The following is a 17575-nucleotide window of genomic DNA, read 5'->3' as shown; positions in this document are numbered from 1 at the left end:
AACTTTGTTATTTATCTGATTGAGTGTAAGTGTGGGATATAATATGTTGGACGCACAACACAGACCCTTAGAAGACATCTAAACGGGCACCGGTACAACTGTACAAGAGGACTCCTCAAACAAAGTGTCTCCTGTCACATCACTGAGAAGCATAATAAGGACTTCTCTTTTATTAACATAACACCGATAGAACAGATTTCAGCCGACTGTGATAATAGGACTCAGATCCTGAATAAACGTGAAGCATACTGGATTTTTAAATTACATTGTCTTTATCCAAATGGACTCAATGAGTGTATAAAACTTTAATAACACATTATTTGGACAATACCGTTGTAATGGGTATATAACTACAACTATATATTCAACACTGTCCCTTTCCAGTAAAATTACATTTATAGTATACACTATCCAACTCCCTGATATCAGACCACAACCACCATCCGCTTCGTAATTCCTTCACCAACCCCCCCGTCTTTATATTTCACACTCATCCACCCCCAGTTCACCTTTATCTCGTCCTTTGTATAAGCATCTACTTCCATATAAAGCGCAAACCCACTCAATCATAACCTCCCCCCTTGATATAATACACCTTGCAATTAAGGCAGAATGCTCAATACATTCTTTGCCACTGGGACCTAGTTGGTACACCCTATCCATCCTACTGATATCAATAGACCTTATCCTACTGATATCCATAGATACAATACACCTTGCAATCAAGGCAGAAGGCTAAATACATTCTTTGCCACTGGGACCTAGTTGGTACACCCTATCAATCCTACTGATATCCATACACCTCAGCAACCTTAACCACACACAGCACCAGTTAACATTTATCAAAATATTATATTCACTTAACCCCTCCAAACAGTACATCGAACCAAGACACATTTACCTTCCATCTAGTCTAGCCATCAGCATTACAGCCACCTGTTCTCCACACACCATATACTTACATACCCTTCCATATAGCACACTTAAATATAGCTCATTTATGACGGATAACATATATATAGCCTATTGCTAACCTAATGGCTGTTGGTTCTGAGCAGCGGCATCGGTATGCATGTGCCGCTGTTGTCTCTCGCTGATACCCGGTCCACAGGGAGACACGGCGCACAAGCGTCTCGGTCTCCTTAGCAACCGGAGCGCGCCCACTACGTCACGCAGCCTCTCATATCACATGCAGCGCGCCGCTATCCAGCGACGTCTGCGCATCCATAGCAACCACTTTAGCAGGGACCGGAAGTGACGCGCCGGGATTCCCTGCTTGTATAAGCGTGCTCCCGCCTCACGCTCACACATCACGCCGGCACTGCGCATAGACAGGACCAAGACCAGGTAACTCCTCTTCAAGCAGAAAAACACTGCATATCACTCCTTAAAAACTCTTCTAATAGACTATCTCCTCCTCCCATAGTATACTCACACTATGCCTACAACGAAGAGTGGTAAGTACAAACCTTATATTTTCAAGAATTCTGTTGTGTTTTTGCGGAATAAGTGCCGCAGCAGGGTAACCAGAAATTAACATTGTATTTTGTTCACTATAATGTACTGCTTCACTCGCATATTTTAATGTATCATATCCTTCAGTGTATATATACAACTTGAATCGGTTTTTAAAACATAATTATTTTTACCATAAAAAGTGAACCTTAATACATCTCTATGAACCATATTTGTAAAGTTATAACTTAGAGAGATAATACAATTATTTTATATTTACTATGGTTTTGGAAATATATATATATATATATATATATATATATATATATTACTATTTATATTTACTATCACTTTTTAACTGGAACATGAACTGTATATTGCTCAATAACATGTGTGTATATATGTGTGTATATACATTTAGATATATATGAAAAGGAAAATATATTTTTAAACACATTTTTTTTACATGTATTTCCCAGTAATTAAAAATAGTGGCTATGTTTTGATATAGAGTTAAATATATTAGAGATGAGCGAACTTACAGTAAATTCGATTCGTCGCGAACTTCTCGGCTCAGCAGTTGATGTCTTTTCCTGAATAAATGTGTTCAGCTTTCAGGTGCTCCGGTGGGCTGGAAAAGGTGGATACAGTCCTAGGAAAGAGTCTCCTAGGACTGTATCCACCTTTTCCAGCCCACGGGAGCACCTGAAAGCTGAACTAATTTATGCAGGAAAAGTCATCAACTGCGGAGCCGAGAAGTTCATGACAAATCGAATTTACTGTAAGTTCGCTTATCTCTAAGATATATATCTATAGATATATATACATATTTTTAATACTGTTTTTATAGTATCCTTGTTATGGACCAGAGGAAGGCTTAATGCCGAAACGCGTTGTCCGAAACTATTGAATAAAAATTTGCTTTGTCCTGTGCCGGCCTGTGGTCATTTACCGTCCTCCAAAAAGAGCAGCGCCTCCTCTGAATACCGTCATTTTTTCATACCATTGTCCATATTATATACTGGACCCCCTGAGGGAGGCCATTGACGGTAAGGAGTGCAGCAGCCCCACACGTTTGTAACCCAAACACCCCTACCTACATACCCACCTGCGGACTGCTATTACGCATACCCCACAAGGTCAGTATATCACCGAGGTGTGGTGGAGGGTTCACACCGAGATTGATATACGTAATAAGGGAGTGCCCCCTGTCTCTTTTTCTTCTCCCTCTTGAAATTCATTTGGCTGCATGATAGGACCCAGAAGAGGAGCCAGAGAGGAGCGCCATTTGGCTTTCAGGTCATCATTTCAGGCCAAATGGATTTTAGGCCACACTTCATGCCTGCAAAGGGTTTTAGCTGCCAGAAACATACAGAACCCCCACAAGTGACCCCATTTTGAGCCCTTTTTGTGTGGCTGGAATTGTCAGAACAATACTGCACCCCCAGAAGTGACCCGATTTTCGAAAACAAGCCCCTAAAGTATTCACCTAGGGCAAAAGTGAGTACGTTGAGCCCTTATTGTGTGGCTAGAATTATTTCAAAGTTAGTGGAAAAAAATAGCAATTAGCTTTTTTCCCCACAAATTCTTTATTTGTGGGACATCATTTTGGTAAGTCGCTTTTGAAATGGAGGAAATGCGATGCATATTTTATCACGCTGTTCGTCCTGGGCTGGGCAGTACCCCTACTTAGGCCATATCTGGTTGTCTGACCCCCTGGTAGGACCAAGAAGCAGAGGAGCCCCCTTTGGCTTTCAGGACATCATTATATGAATTATAGACCCCACCCCATGCCTGCAAAGGATCGGAGCTGTCAGAACAATACCGCACCCCTACAAGTGTATTGGCTGGACCAAGGACCACTCTGACTGCAGTGATGTGTGGCTGTCTGTGACAGTTAAAGCGTACCCGTAAGATCACTCAAAAAAACAAAACTGTTATGCCTCCAGCTGTTGCAAAACTACAGCTCCCAGCATGCCCACACATCATTTGGCTGTGCAGGCATGCAGGGAGTTTTAGTTTTGCAACAGCTGGAGGCATATGATTGTATTCCCCCTTTATTACACACACGCACTGGCTTCATATATTCTTACACATACACATTAGATAGACACACTGATATACACACATACATCCACACACACATACATACATGCAGGGACACTTACTTTTTCGTCTGCAATGCAATGTGTTTCTGCCTCTCTCACACAGCAGACATCAGTGAGAGCCCGGCAGCAGTCTTCCTGCCCCTCCCCCTCCCCTTCTCTTCACATGAGTCTGCAGTGTGTACAGTCCCTTCCCCTCCAATGTCCAGGATGAAGCAGTGTACATAGCAGGACTGAATGCATTCCAGAAGGCAGGGGGGCAGTTCTTTGACTGGCTTTTTCAGTATGAAATACTGAAATTTCTAATGAAAGCAATTGCAAAACATATTGGTTTTGCATGCTTTACAACATATCAAAAGTTTTTATATCTGACAGAGCCTATTTAAAGTTCATGAAGAATATATCAGTCATGTTGTGGGAATAAGCACCCACTCATGGCCGATATATTCATCACAGGGCGTAAAGAAAAAATAAAAAATCTTGAAAAAACTGGTTTATTTTGTTGGAGGGGGGGGGGGGGGTGTGTGTTGGGTGATAGTCCCCATTCATACAGCATTTCTGCAGTATAGGTGTCTGTCGGCATGTCAAAAAAGGGATGCCAATGTATACTGTAGCAGTCTCATTAGGAAATGAATGGAGCTGCTACAGTATACGTCAGCATCACTTTTTTTGACATGATGCTGACTGATACCTCTAACATACTGCTGAAACCCGGTATGAACGGGATGCAGTGTAGGTTCACATAGAGCGCATCCGCAGCATATTTCACACCATGGATGCCCCCAGCAGTCACAAGGGCGAGATCACTGCTGCGGCTGGGTAACTCAGTGTGTCCGCTCATGACTGCCGGCGGGAAATCCGCCGCAACAAGACACACAAAACTACCCAGCTGCAGCAGGGAGCTCATTATTGTGACTGCTGGCAGGCACCGTGAGATCATACACATTATGCATTTAGATTTTTCATTATATTTATTTAATAAATGTATTTTCACTTTTTAGTTTTTTTTACACTTTTATTTATTTTATATAATTTTTTTTACACTTTTAATTTTTTATTTTTGCAGTTATATGCTGCCTGCTAGTTTTACACGGGCAGGCAGCATATCAGGACATGCCTCTGGCACGTCCTGACAGGCAGTAACCGGGGCAGACCTGGGGGTCCTTGTAAAGACCCCCGGCTGCCCAGGTAACATGCAGTAACCTGCGATCGTTGTGGGGTGCTACAGGAGAGAAACAGAGGGAGCCCCCTCCCTCTGTCAAAACTCCTTACAGTAAGGGTTATACTGCCGGGACCTGAAGTTTTCTTCGGTCCCGGCAGTGCGGCAGGGTCCCACCCACCGGGGATCACATACAGCACCCCGCGATCATGCTGTAGGGTGCTGCAGGGAAGACAGAGGGAGCTCCCTCCCTCTTTAAAAACAATTACAGTCCGCGGTCACTTCTGACAACGGCTGTAAGGGTTAAACTGCCGGAAAGGAAGTTTACTTCGGTCCTGGCAGTGCGGCAGGGTTCCAGCTGTGTGTTACAGCCGAGTCCCTGCCGCGATCTCGTGGGTGCACTGGGCAGCACCCACGAGAGCCATGGACGTGTATACTTGTCCTGGTGCAGGAACATGCATTCTGCCTAGACGTGTATACATGTCCATGGTCGTTAAGTTGTTAAAGTATATCTGTCATTTCAAGTCACTTTTCACAATAAGCTGCTCTTTGTGTGTACATGAGAAACAACACTATTTCTGGCCATAAAATAACTTGTATATAGTATTTTTCTGGAGATTTCAGCTCTGCAGGTTCTATCTCTAATGTGCAGTTCTCCCACCTTCCCCTATATTGATTTTTATCGCTTGTCTTGGAGACACAGGACAAAGCTGAGTTGATTTTCAGAGAAGATTTGAGGAGCAGGAGGTGGTGGTTAAGGGAAAACGTTTATTAACAAGATAAAGAGGCATTATATTACAAAGTTTGTTATATTTGCTAGATCTATTGATCTATGCATAGTTTGATCAAACATGCCAGACAGTAATAAACTAGTTATTATTATTGGTCTCATATAATTAGGTGCCTATCTTACATATATATATACACATATATATATATATATATATATATATATATATATATATATATACTCTTGTTGTGCTCTGTGCACTCTCAATTATATGAATATTTACTTAATATGGGGCCTTCATTATCTTTCTTGGTTTCCTAAAATGCACTTTGCTTCTGTTCGAGCATTTCGCTAAATGTTTGTCTCAAATATGTGTTTTTCACTCAGCACTTTATCATCATTTGATTAACCCTTTAAGGACACAGCTCATTTTGGCCTTGAGGACAGAAATTTTTTTCACCGCGCCTTTCAAGAGCCATAACTTTTTTTTTCCATTCACAGACTCAAATAAGGGCTTATTTTTTGGTGACCAATGGTACTGTGCAATGACACTTTTAATTTACCATAAAATGTACAGCAGAACAAAAAAAAATATTATTTGTGATAGGAAATTTTTTTAAAAACACGCAATCTTGCCACTTTTGGGGGGTTTCGATACTTTTCGGGGGTTTACATGCTTTTCTATTATTGTACTACTTTAAAATAAATTCAATTTTTTTAACAAAATAACTATATTTAAAATTTCCCTATTGTGACCCTCCATAAATAATTTTTTATTTTTAGGGCTGTGCACTGTAATTTTTTTTTACACCACTTTTGCGCATGTGTGAATTTTTTTTTGCTCAATTTTTTTTTTTTGGGGGGATGTGATAAAAATAGTAATTTTTCGTTTTTTTACACTGTTTACACTATATTTTATTAATTCAGACATTACCACACGCGACGATACTTAAATATACTTATTTATTTTCAATTTTTTTATTTGCCAAATGGGAAAAAGCAATACAGGAATATGGGTAAAAGGGATGATTTTTTTTATTGGGAGAAGGGCTTATTCATATTTTTAAAAAACTTTTTACTACTTTTTTTCTAAATTTTTTATGGCCACAAAGGCCAATATTTGGATTGCTATTACTGTACAGTGCTATGCAAGGGCATAGCACTGAACAGTGATATTGGCGATCCACTTCTACAGTATGTCAGAAGGCAGATCATACAACTGGATGGCAGCAGAGTGTCACAGAGCAGTTACCGAGCAGGTAAAGGGAGCTCTGGCCATAATCTTGACCTAAAAGACCCCTGCATTCGCTCTGCGGGTGGGCCGATGAGTCTCACAATGGTGCTATGATCAGTACCTAAAGGGGTAATCGTATGCATCAGCATAATTGCTAATGGGGTACACACCAATATATCGTACACATATAAATGTACATTCAGGGGCGCTAAGTACCAGACAGCCAGGGCATCTATTTGCCTCCTCTAGGGGTAAAGTAGTTAGTATATGACATTTTTATATCTGGGAGACCCACCATCTTTGTTTTTTTTTCCCCTCTCTGATGTCTACATAAATATATGGGGGGAGATTTATCAAAACCTGTCTAGAGGAAAAGTTGCTGAATTGACCATGGTAACCAATCATATCACTTCTTTCATTTAAAAAATAAAATAAAATAAGCAATCTGATTGGTTGCTTTGGGCAACTTAGCAACTTTTCCTCTGGACAGGTTTTGATAAATCTCCTCTTTGGTGTTTTTTTTTATATGGAATATCAACAATAATAATATTAGTTAACTTTATTTTGTACTAGGATTTATTATCTATGGAAACTTTGGATCAGTAAAAGGTTGCTAAGCATGAAGCTGTTCCTTCTGTTGTTGGGTGTCAATGTGGACTGTCACTCAGACTTCCCACACTCCTGAATTAGAAGTCTGCCTTGTTACACAGATACTTCCCAGCTAATATGTTGATTAAATAAAGTAGCTAGATCTACCCGTTAGTAAAAGCTCAGCAGCAACCATTATAAAAGCTGCAGGATATTTTGTTTTAAAGAAAAAATGTATATTAACGTTTATTGCAAATTTACTGAATACTGGAACCGTAATGTCTGGAACTGTCAGTAGAAATTTACAAAGCGTAGGGACCCACACATTAACACAATTGGTGATGCCACTGTAAAAGCTACAGCTGCAAATGAATTGAAATATTATTCAGATCTGGCGAAATCTAGGTTATGATCTTTGTGTGATGAGCAGAAGTTTCATGCAAACAGTTCTGGGAACTGATGCCAGAAAAATGAACTTGAGGATAAATGACCCTGCGCGAGGTAAAGTCTGGGTTGCGATCATGAAAGAGAAGATCTATTCTCCAAGAGTAAAATCCAGTATTTCTTTGAAGCGAGCAGAGAGGAGTCCACGCAGCACTTTCAGGCAAAGAAGGATGATCCATTATGTCACAAGCTCAATTTGTAATTTCCACAATGAAGACAGGGATAAAAAGGCGAAGCATTAGAGACATTAAGTTACCCTTCATAAAAAAGTAAAAAGGAAGACAAATATTTCTCTAATAAGTACCATGTGAGTCAAACATCATCACTTCTCCGCTGTCGCCTATTCTGGTTACATTACTAATGTATTAACATTATGAAATTTTATAACACTTTACATTTCCCTGAAACAAGGGTTCTTTCATTCTCCCACTTATTTTTGTGTTAATTAAATGTAATTCCCTGAAAGGTCTTTAAAAGCCTCACAAAGAGCCGGGTGCCGAAGATTTCTGACAGTTATACTCCCGCATGCCTGAATGCTCTTTTTATTCGGCACAGAACAATTGAGAGATCGCATGGTAGGAGACAGTGCAGCTTTCTCCTCTTCCCAACCCTGTAATTAAGCCTCAATACTGCGCTGTTCAGTGCTGCTTCAGGTATGCAGGAGGATCAAATGGCAGAAGCTTTTTTAGTGGAACAAAACTTGACTTTTCTCTGGCTTTTGTTGTGTCAAAGAATTTCTGTATAAATTCTGGCTTACAATATCTCAAAAATGCTAGACAAATCTAAAAAAAAAATTAAAAAGTTCAGCTGAGAAAGTTTAAAATTTCTTCAGTTAAGGAAATTATAGTTTTAACACCAAGAGTAAAGCAGATTTTTAGTTTTAATGTCCAAAACACCAACTCACTATTAACACCCCTGCCGATCCAGTGCCTACAGTCTTAGCCAGGAAGAGAGAGATTGGCAGGAATTTGGTCATTACCATATTTAAAATATAATATGAAAATCTTTCGACTAGGAAGTTCAAAAAGACATCTTCTGTTGTTTAGGGTGCAAATAAAAACTGATCCCAAAAAGGTATAATGTGACTACAAAAAATATTTTAATCTCATTTTCTGAAAAGCACATTGTTCGGGCAGCAACATTCGGAGTTTACCTGTACTATGAATCAGGAGTGTCTTACAGGGACCTATGGAAAACACATAAGACAGTCTTTTTTTTAAAATAAGGATGCAATATTGATGACCTACAGTTGCATCTTTGTTATTACCACTATCCTTGGATTTCTATGGGCTCTCACAATCACAAAATTTCACATTTATCTCATGTGAAAAGCATCACATATTCACATCGGTGCTACAGTGTACTTGGGTATGGTGTTGTGTGATGCCATAATATGGCCTCCGAGCATACTACAATGTTTTTTTTTCTTTCCCATCTACACAAAATCCATTACAAGACCTATATATGGCTCAATATAGAGAGATTCATCAAAACAGTTGTAGAGGAAAAGTCGACCAGTTGCCCATAGCAACCAATCAGATCACTACTTTCATATTTGAAAGGGCCTATGAAAAATAAAAGAAGGAATCTGATTGGTTGCTATGGGCAACTGGTCAACTTTTCCTTAGTCTTGACAAATCTCCATCATAGTGATGCAGAGGTACAGCATGGATCAATAAGAATTATTAGATGTTTTATAATTGTTTCATATAACAAAGTTTGAGCTGTATACTGTATAAGACTGTAATCTGCATAACATGCTAAGTAAACATACATATGTACAGTGCAGAGGTAGCAGAACTGAATCTTTCATTTAACTGCTTCTATTCTGCACTCTATTGTTTATAATCTACAGACTAAAGACAATTTAGGATATTTACCTGCAGCTATCTACAGTAATCATTGTACCAGGTGACAAGCTCAGCTCTGCCACAATGTAATGTACAAAAATAGAACCCAACTCTCCCAAAAGTTACTGGAATGTATTTGGCTTACAAGCAATTTATGGAGCCAAAAGCAAAGTTGACTTCACTCTTGAAGAAGTGAAGAAAAAGGTGAATCAGTAAAAAGCTCAGAAAATTTTTAAGGAAATAGCTAGGCGCCAACAATTTAAGGCATCATAGATAACTAGCTCATGGGATTCGAACAGCCACGACTGACATGAAAATGCAATTACGACAAATAACTTTTAAACAAAGACGTTTCCAGCAAGGGGATTACGCTTGTTTCACTTGACAGAACACACAGAGCAAAATATACTTTTTCATGATTTTGTAATTTTCATTCACATGAAATAAAGGACAATCATTGGACTCCGCTCAAATAGAAAAAAAATGGTGCCAACTAGGAGAAAATTATATTCTATCAGGAAAGGGGAAAAAAAAATACAAAATACCTGACTACAAAACGATTCCTATTTCGACACCCCATTTATCTTGTAGCAAAATATAAACTCAGGCATGGACTTAACTATGGCAGACTCAGTGCCCCCTCCTTAACAGCTTAAGCTTATAAAACTTCAAACGGACTAGTAATACACAACGGCAAAAATCTGAAATATGAATGTCTAAGTAAAACCATATGAAATTTTGGAAATTAATCTGAGGAAAAATGACCAAAATTGAACCAAAGTAATTCCGAATGAAAGGCGGGGTGGGTAATTAAGCACCTATTTTGACAATTCTAAGCAGGCCAGTTTTTAAAAGAATGACATGAAGACGTTAACCTATCTGCATAGGAGTGATAAATGAGGCATTTTGTGTCATTACATCCTCATAAATCACTTTCCTCCACTGCTGACGGCTTTTATCAGATCTAACCTTTTCAAGCTTCTACTAAAGGGCTAACATTTCCAGCTATGACACGTGCAGTTTACAAATTCTGCAGCTGATTAAGTCAGGACAGCGCCTGCCTCGCTGCTCTCATTGTCTTGCTCCAGCTGTATTCCTTGTCTGGAGCCAGCAATGCATGGTGCCACTAGCAGAGTTTGGAAAAAGCTCAGAGAAGAATTCTCAACAGTAGATATTTTGTCAGAGGAGTCTGGACGGGAGTCTGGTAGTCATTTGACACTGCAAACACAAACCTTTTTAAGGAGATGACAACAATTTTCAGTTTGATCTAAAAAATATATTTTTACTAAATAGCTTAAAGGATAAACACAAAACACCAGCAGCTTTGTAAATGCTTTACATCATGCCACGCTCCCTCCATTCATGTCTTTGGGAGGGGGAGTGACGGCCATCCTGCCCCCCTCCCATAGACATGAACGGACAGACCCCCACGATCAGATATCTTATCTCCTATTCTTTGAATAGGAAATAAGCTGTCTAGGGGCAGAGTACCTCTTTAAACTCCACTGCATTCAACATTCTGCTAATTGCTAATGGAAATACACATCAAGGTGGATTTTCTTACACCGCTATTGAGCCAAAGGGTTGGTGCCCCCTTCAATCCTGAAGTAAAATATATAATGCAGAAGATACTATATGTAATCTTATATAAAAGTTTTAATTTTAAAGTCTCTATTTGGAAACATTGGGGATGATTTATCAAAACACGTGAAGAGAAAAAGTTGACCAGTTGCCCTAGTAACCAATCAGATCGCTTCTTTCATTTAAAAAAGATGCTGAAAATTTAATAAAACAATCCTATTGGTTGCTATGGGTAACTAATCCCCTTTTTTTCTAAAGAGCTTTTGATAAATCTCCCACATTATTAGAGAATTGCATTAATAAAAATGTTTATATTCTTACAGTTAATGCTTCCTTTAACCCCCTAGAGGACGCAGCCCGTAAATTCCAACCATTCAGCAGTCTTTAGTTTGACAGTGGGGAGCTTATGACTATTGAAAGGCTTGCCCACTGTGCTACAAGGTATTGGTTGCTCTTTCTAAGTAAATAAGGTATTTTTGATAATAACAATAAAAAAGGAAATAGGAAATAGTATTAAAGATGACTCGTGGTAAGTCCAAAAAATGAGTTTTTTTTACATCACTTTGCAGCCTTGCCCTTACTCCAACACTGTATGAATTTTATAAAACTGTATTTGCTAAAGTAATATGTGTTTGTTAATACTGCCATTGCAGTTGAAACTGACTCTTTAGTCCGAGGGGCCCACAGGTGCAACTGCCCCATTACGGCCTGGCACACAAGTTGTTGACGTCAGGATGTCATGAGCCATGGTTACTACAAGGACATTGTGTAACGTCTCATACACTGTCCACACATAGCTGGTGTTTGGACCTTGGAGCGGAGAGGCATTTAAATGCCTGAAATAGGTTGTTCATAGAGAAAACGCTAAAGATAAAAGTAGAATAGAAATTTGTGTAGGGGTCTTATGCCATTTCAGTTGGTGCCATCCTAGTTTTCTATCATAGACAGATTGACCCAAAAAATGACACAATGGAGTCTTAGTAAAGAGAATGTAACAAAGAACCAGTTAATACCAATAAATATTAAATGGTCTTTGCTTAGATCTAGTGGGATATAAGAATTTAATTAGTTTAGGGCTTGGTCTAAAATTGAAATTAATTTAGAGTTCTGCTCTGGGGTCTAAATTGATGGAGCAGTCTCAGGTGTGAACTCATTTATAAATCTAGGATCTGAATTAATTCAGTGGACTGGGGACGGAATTTAGGTATCTAAACTAAATAGTTTGATGCTTTCTAAACCCAGTACTGCATTATCTACTATTTTCATTTAGCAGATTATGCTGGAAGTTTATGCAGAGTTTTTTTTTTTTCCGTTAACTGCAACTTGGCCTGCAAGTGTGCTTACAACTTACGTTTTACATGGTTAATGCCTGACAGAAGCATTATTCAAAATTTTCACATGTGCCCCAGCAATTTCTAGTTTTGCCCGTTATTCTGTGTACTCACTTGTACCCTAGTTTTTCTTGCAACCTGGTAATAGGTTCTCCAGCATTTCTACATCTCTTTTACAACAAGAATGAATAATAATTCAACCTGCTAATAGACACTTCCTATTATGACAGACTAAGTAGTTAACCCCTTAAGGACGCAGCCCTTTTTCCCCTTAACCGCTTAAGGACCAAGCATTTTTCTGTTTTTACACTTTCGTTTTTTCCTCCTTACCTTTTAAAAATCATAACCCTTTCAATTTTGCACCTAAAAATCCATATGAGGGATTATTTTTTGCGCCACCAATTCTACTCTGTAATGACATCAGTCATTTTACACAAAAATTTACGGCAAAACGGAAAAAAAAAATCATTGTGCGACAAAATTGAAGAAAAAACACAATTTTCTAAATTTTGGGGGCTTCTGTTTCTACGCTGTACATTTTTCGGTAAAAATGACACTTTATCTTTATTCTAGGGGTCCATATGATTAAAATGATACCCTACTTGTATAGGTTTGATTTCGTCGTACTTCTGGAAAAAATCATAACTACATGTACGAAAATTTATACATTTAAAATTGTCCACTTCTGACCCCTATAACTTTTTTATTTTTCTTTGTTCAGGGTGGTTTGAGGGCTAATTTTTTGTGCGGTGATCTGAAGTTTTAATCGGTACCATTTTTATTTTGATCGGACTTCTTGATCGCTTTTTATTCCTTTTTTTTATGGTATGAAAAGTGACCAAAAATACGCTATTTTGGACTTTGAATTTTTTTGCGTGTACGCCATTGACCGTGCGGTTTAATTAATGATATATTTTTATAATTCTGACATTTACGCATGCGGCGATACCACATATGTGTATTTTTATTATGGTTACATATTTTTAATATGGAATTTGGGAAAAGGGGGGTGATTTAAACTTTTAATAAGGAAGGGGTTAATGTGTGTGTTTTTAAACTTTTTTAAAACTTTTTTTTTTTTTTACACCTTTAGTCCCCTTTGGGGACTTTTAGGAGGAATCATTAGATTCCTCATACAGATCATTTTGGTTTCATAAAACTGCCAGGCTGTATCATTCAGAGCCTCCGAGCCGCCGCAGCAGGAGAGGTAAGCCCTCGGGCTACCTCAGTAGTGGATCGCACTCCCCCCCCCCCGCGATCGCGCTGCAGGGGGGCGATCCACCCCACTGGACCACCAGGGACGGGATACAGGCACCTTTAGACGCCGCTGTCAACTTTGACAGCGGCGATCTAAAGGGTTAATAGCCTTCCGCGGCCATCGCCGCATGTCGGCTTTTAACGCCGGCCCCCAGCTACAAGAATCAACTGAGGGCCGGCCGTTATGATGCGGGCTCGAGTCGGGAGCCCGCGTCATGCCCCGGTAACGACCACTGGACGAGCGTAGACGTCCATGGTCATTATCAGGTTAAGGACTGAGCCCTTTTTCGCAATTCTGACCACCGTCGCTTTACAAATTAATAACGTGAAAACGCTTTTATCGAATACTCTGATTCTGAGATTGTTTTTTCGTGACATATTCTACTTTATTTTGGTGGTAAATTTTCGGCGTTACTTGCATCCTTTTTTGATGAAAAATCCCAAAATTTCATGAAAATTTTGAAAATTTTGCATTTTTCGAACTTTGAAGCTCTCTACTTGTAAGGAAAATTGCTAAATCTGAAGGGACAGATGTTACAGAGCTACAACTCCCAGCATGCCTGGGCAGTCCAGGCATGCTGAGAGTTGTAGTTTGGCAACATCTGGAAGGCTACCGTTTGGGCGCCACTGTAACAGTGGTCTCCAAACTGTGACCCTCCAGATGTTGCATGCTGGGAGTTGCAGTTTGGCCTTCTTAGTGGCTGCCACAGTAAAGATCACTTTACTTTCAATTCCCCGCCCCCCACTGTAGTTTCCCTACCTGACCCAGGATCCAGCAGTTTCCAGCGACGATCGGGGATCTCCAGGCATCTTCTCCTGCAGGTACCGGCCTACATATCTTCCCACGATTCCCTCGACATCCAGGGGTGGGCAGAACGGGGGTTGCCATGGCAACCCACTGTCCTGCTCTGCCATTGGTCAGAATCAGTTCTGACCAATGGCAGGGGATAGGAGGAGATCGCAGCTCTGCGACCTTACTTCTAATCCTCAAGATGATCGGGGCTGTCCCTGACAGCTCCGATCATCGCTATTTTCCGGGTGATCGGGTCACCAGAGACCCGATCAGCCCGGCATAGCAGAAAATCGCATGTCTGAATTGGCATGCGATTTTCATCGATCGCCGTCATGGGGGGGGGGGGTCTCAGGACCCCCCCTGGGCAATGTGCCAGGGTGCCTGCTGAATGATTTCAGCAGGCATTCCGGTCCGGTCCCCAACCGGCTAGCGGCAGGGATCGGAATTCCCACGGGCGTATGCATATGCCCCACATCCTTAAGGACTCGGGATGCAGGGCTTATGCATACGCCCGGCGTCCTGAACAGGTTAAGCATACAATATTTGCCAAAATTGAAAATGTAAAAACGGTTTACTGTCCCAAACTACCAATTTCTTTGAGTGAAGGGTTACCCAGGAGAGAAAATATATTATAGTTCTACCATGATACTAAAGTCCAGAATGACTGCTCTTCTCATTACCAGTCATTGCCAGCATGATTACCAGCTATGAAGAACAGAACAGAATTTCCCCCCCAACAATTTTCCCCCCAACATGAACTTGGGCTTTTGTTTAACTTTCCTACATCCTAGACCAACACCTTGAAAAATAAAGAAAGGAAGAAAAAAAAGGGATACATGCCCCTAGTGAAATATGTCAAATTCACAGTGCATAGGATAGGTGGAATTGCACTCACCAAGTAGGGTTGCGCTAAGAGCACAACACCTCATAAGACATCTAATAATGGTATTGACAGCTTTGGATCTGCAGCCGTGGCTCAACCGGAGTTTGGCAATGCTAATCCGGAAAAACAACACTAATAGAGGATTAAAAATTCTGAGATTCTAGGCACTGATCCGACAAATTCAAAGATGATAAGGACACACAGTTAATGTCCTAAAATCAGGTTTTATTTGCACTACAGCAACACGTTTCTGGTCAGTCATATACCCTTCATCAAGCTAGATGCATCTAGCCTGACGAACGGTCCGTTACAGAATAGAAACGTGTTGCTGTGGAGAGTGCAATGCAAATAAAACCTGATTTTAGGACATTAACCGTTTGTCCTTATCTTTGAATCCGTCGGATCAGCACCTAGAATCTCAGAATTTTTTATCCTCTATCAAGACCAACACCTTAACCACCAGATTTTCTGTAACATATTTTTAGTTCCACATTTATTATGCATTCTTTAAGAAAACTGCCCACTTTTAGATGAATTGTTTTTGCAATTTTGGGTGGTAGCCTCGAAAGAAGTTTCACTATAAGGTTTGTTTTGTAAAGAAAATTCCATGATAACTTGCCATTTTGTCATGTAAATATCTGCTCATTCTGAGCAAAGTAGTCACATGGAAAGTCCTAGACAGTGATTGACAGTTATATGTGTGAATGTAGAGGAAGCTACTAACCTATGGCATGATAAGGGAAAACAGAGAGTAGAATGGGTGTGTAGAACAAGTGGAGCTAGAAGGGTGATACTGTCCATGGTATGCAGTGCTTCACAACTTGCAAACCTACATAGAAGTTAGTGTTGTCTTAGTAGTAGTTGTGTTATAGTTAAGTTTCTAAAACTTGGAGGTAGTGGCTTTCAATACACCACAAAATCATCTATATACAGTGTTCAGAGTAGCATTTTAATAAAACTAGACATTGATTTTATTGTATTTGTATGTATGAATACATGCTGTCTGTGAGAGTTATGCAATGACAATAAAAGTCAATAAACTCTTTTTGCACAATTTGGATAATCATAGCGTAGGATTGCAGACAGAAAAGTACAAAAGAAAAGATGTTCAATTTCCAGAAAGAATAAGCAACTTTAGCAAATACCTTTAGGTGTACTAAAAGTATTAAAGTACTAAAAGTCACAATGCAATAAAGACATATAGAATGCATCTATAAAGCAACATACAGAAAAGGTCTCTGTGACCTCAAGGTCATAGGTTCAGACTTCAGTGAGGTCAATTAGCCTTTCAACTTTCTGAAACAGATGAAATAGGAGCCAGTAATAACCTGTGTAATCTAATGCCAGTGATACTTTAATTGTATCTGAGAAGTGCTTTAAACAGATACAAATATAATATAATAGCTGTGGTATCAGATGAAAGGCAAAGCTACCAAATTTCTGGAAGGCTCAGCTGAAATGAGCCTTTATATGCTAGTAAATTACAAAACAATTCAAAAAAAATCAAAAATTCTTGTTCCGTGATTTTATTTCTAAGGAAGTTACTACAGCAGAAATCCATGATCTTAAGTTATAATGCAAACTGCTTACATGCCACAATATTATAGAGAATACAACTGAAGGCTTAGGCTATGTTCCCACGGCATAAACCACAAAGGAATTTGGATTCATTCAAGATAAAAATGAACACTTTATTGTTTTTCATAAAAAAACAAGGCAACAAAAATACATGGGGAAAAAGTAGACACAGGGGGGATAGGACAGAAAGGGCATAACTATCTGCCAACACAAGTGAACATGGACCATCAAGTGCAAAGGGGCAAAAATATGCAATGCATTGTTAATAAGCAAACATAAGTCTTGTAATACATACAAAGCAGCATAATATACCAACCTATAAAAATAGTAAGTGCAAAGGTGCAGCAGGAGTGACGATAGCCTTCATCCTGGTGGTGGCGTCCTCTGAGTGCAGGTGCTATTTATGTTAAGACATCGCAAATCAGAAACAAGGGAAAAGATTTTGTAAACATTACACATCTGTGTATTGCCGGGTTAAACCACGTCGGCACATAGCGCACAAGCCTCCACATAGCGCACAAGCCTCCAAACGCTGTGCGTTCTTCCGGGCGCCCCATCAGCTGACTCAGTCACATGATGAGTCACAT

The 17575-nt window shown here is 39.6% G+C and overlaps 1 protein-coding gene across 9 annotated transcripts in view; it reads right to left on the bottom strand.

Moving 5' to 3' along the window:
* The window catches only part of CDIN1 (CDAN1 interacting nuclease 1), a 481663-nt gene that overhangs the window by 114668 nt on the left and 349420 nt on the right, over positions 1–17575 (bottom strand). The window contains exons 12-13 of one of the 9 annotated variants that reach the window (XM_056546018.1): positions 8869–8901; positions 7872–7905 (exon numbers count right to left, since the gene is read on the bottom strand). The exons of 7 other annotated variants lie outside the window; for them this stretch is intronic. In XM_056546018.1, coding sequence (XP_056401993.1) covers positions 8892–8901 — 10 coding nt within the window. In that variant the 3' untranslated portion in view covers positions 7872–7905; positions 8869–8891. Of the gene's footprint in view, positions 1–7871; positions 7906–8868; positions 8902–17575 lie in introns of those variants that run through there. One more of the 9 variants, XM_056546017.1, reaches the window with a different exon arrangement.

Source organism: Hyla sarda, chromosome 11 (genome assembly GCF_029499605.1).
Source record: "Hyla sarda isolate aHylSar1 chromosome 11, aHylSar1.hap1, whole genome shotgun sequence".
NCBI classification, from domain to species: Eukaryota; Metazoa; Chordata; class Amphibia; order Anura; family Hylidae; genus Hyla; species Hyla sarda.
The sequence above is the reverse complement of the archived record's forward strand: the minus strand, read 5'-3'. Positions and strand labels throughout refer to the sequence as shown.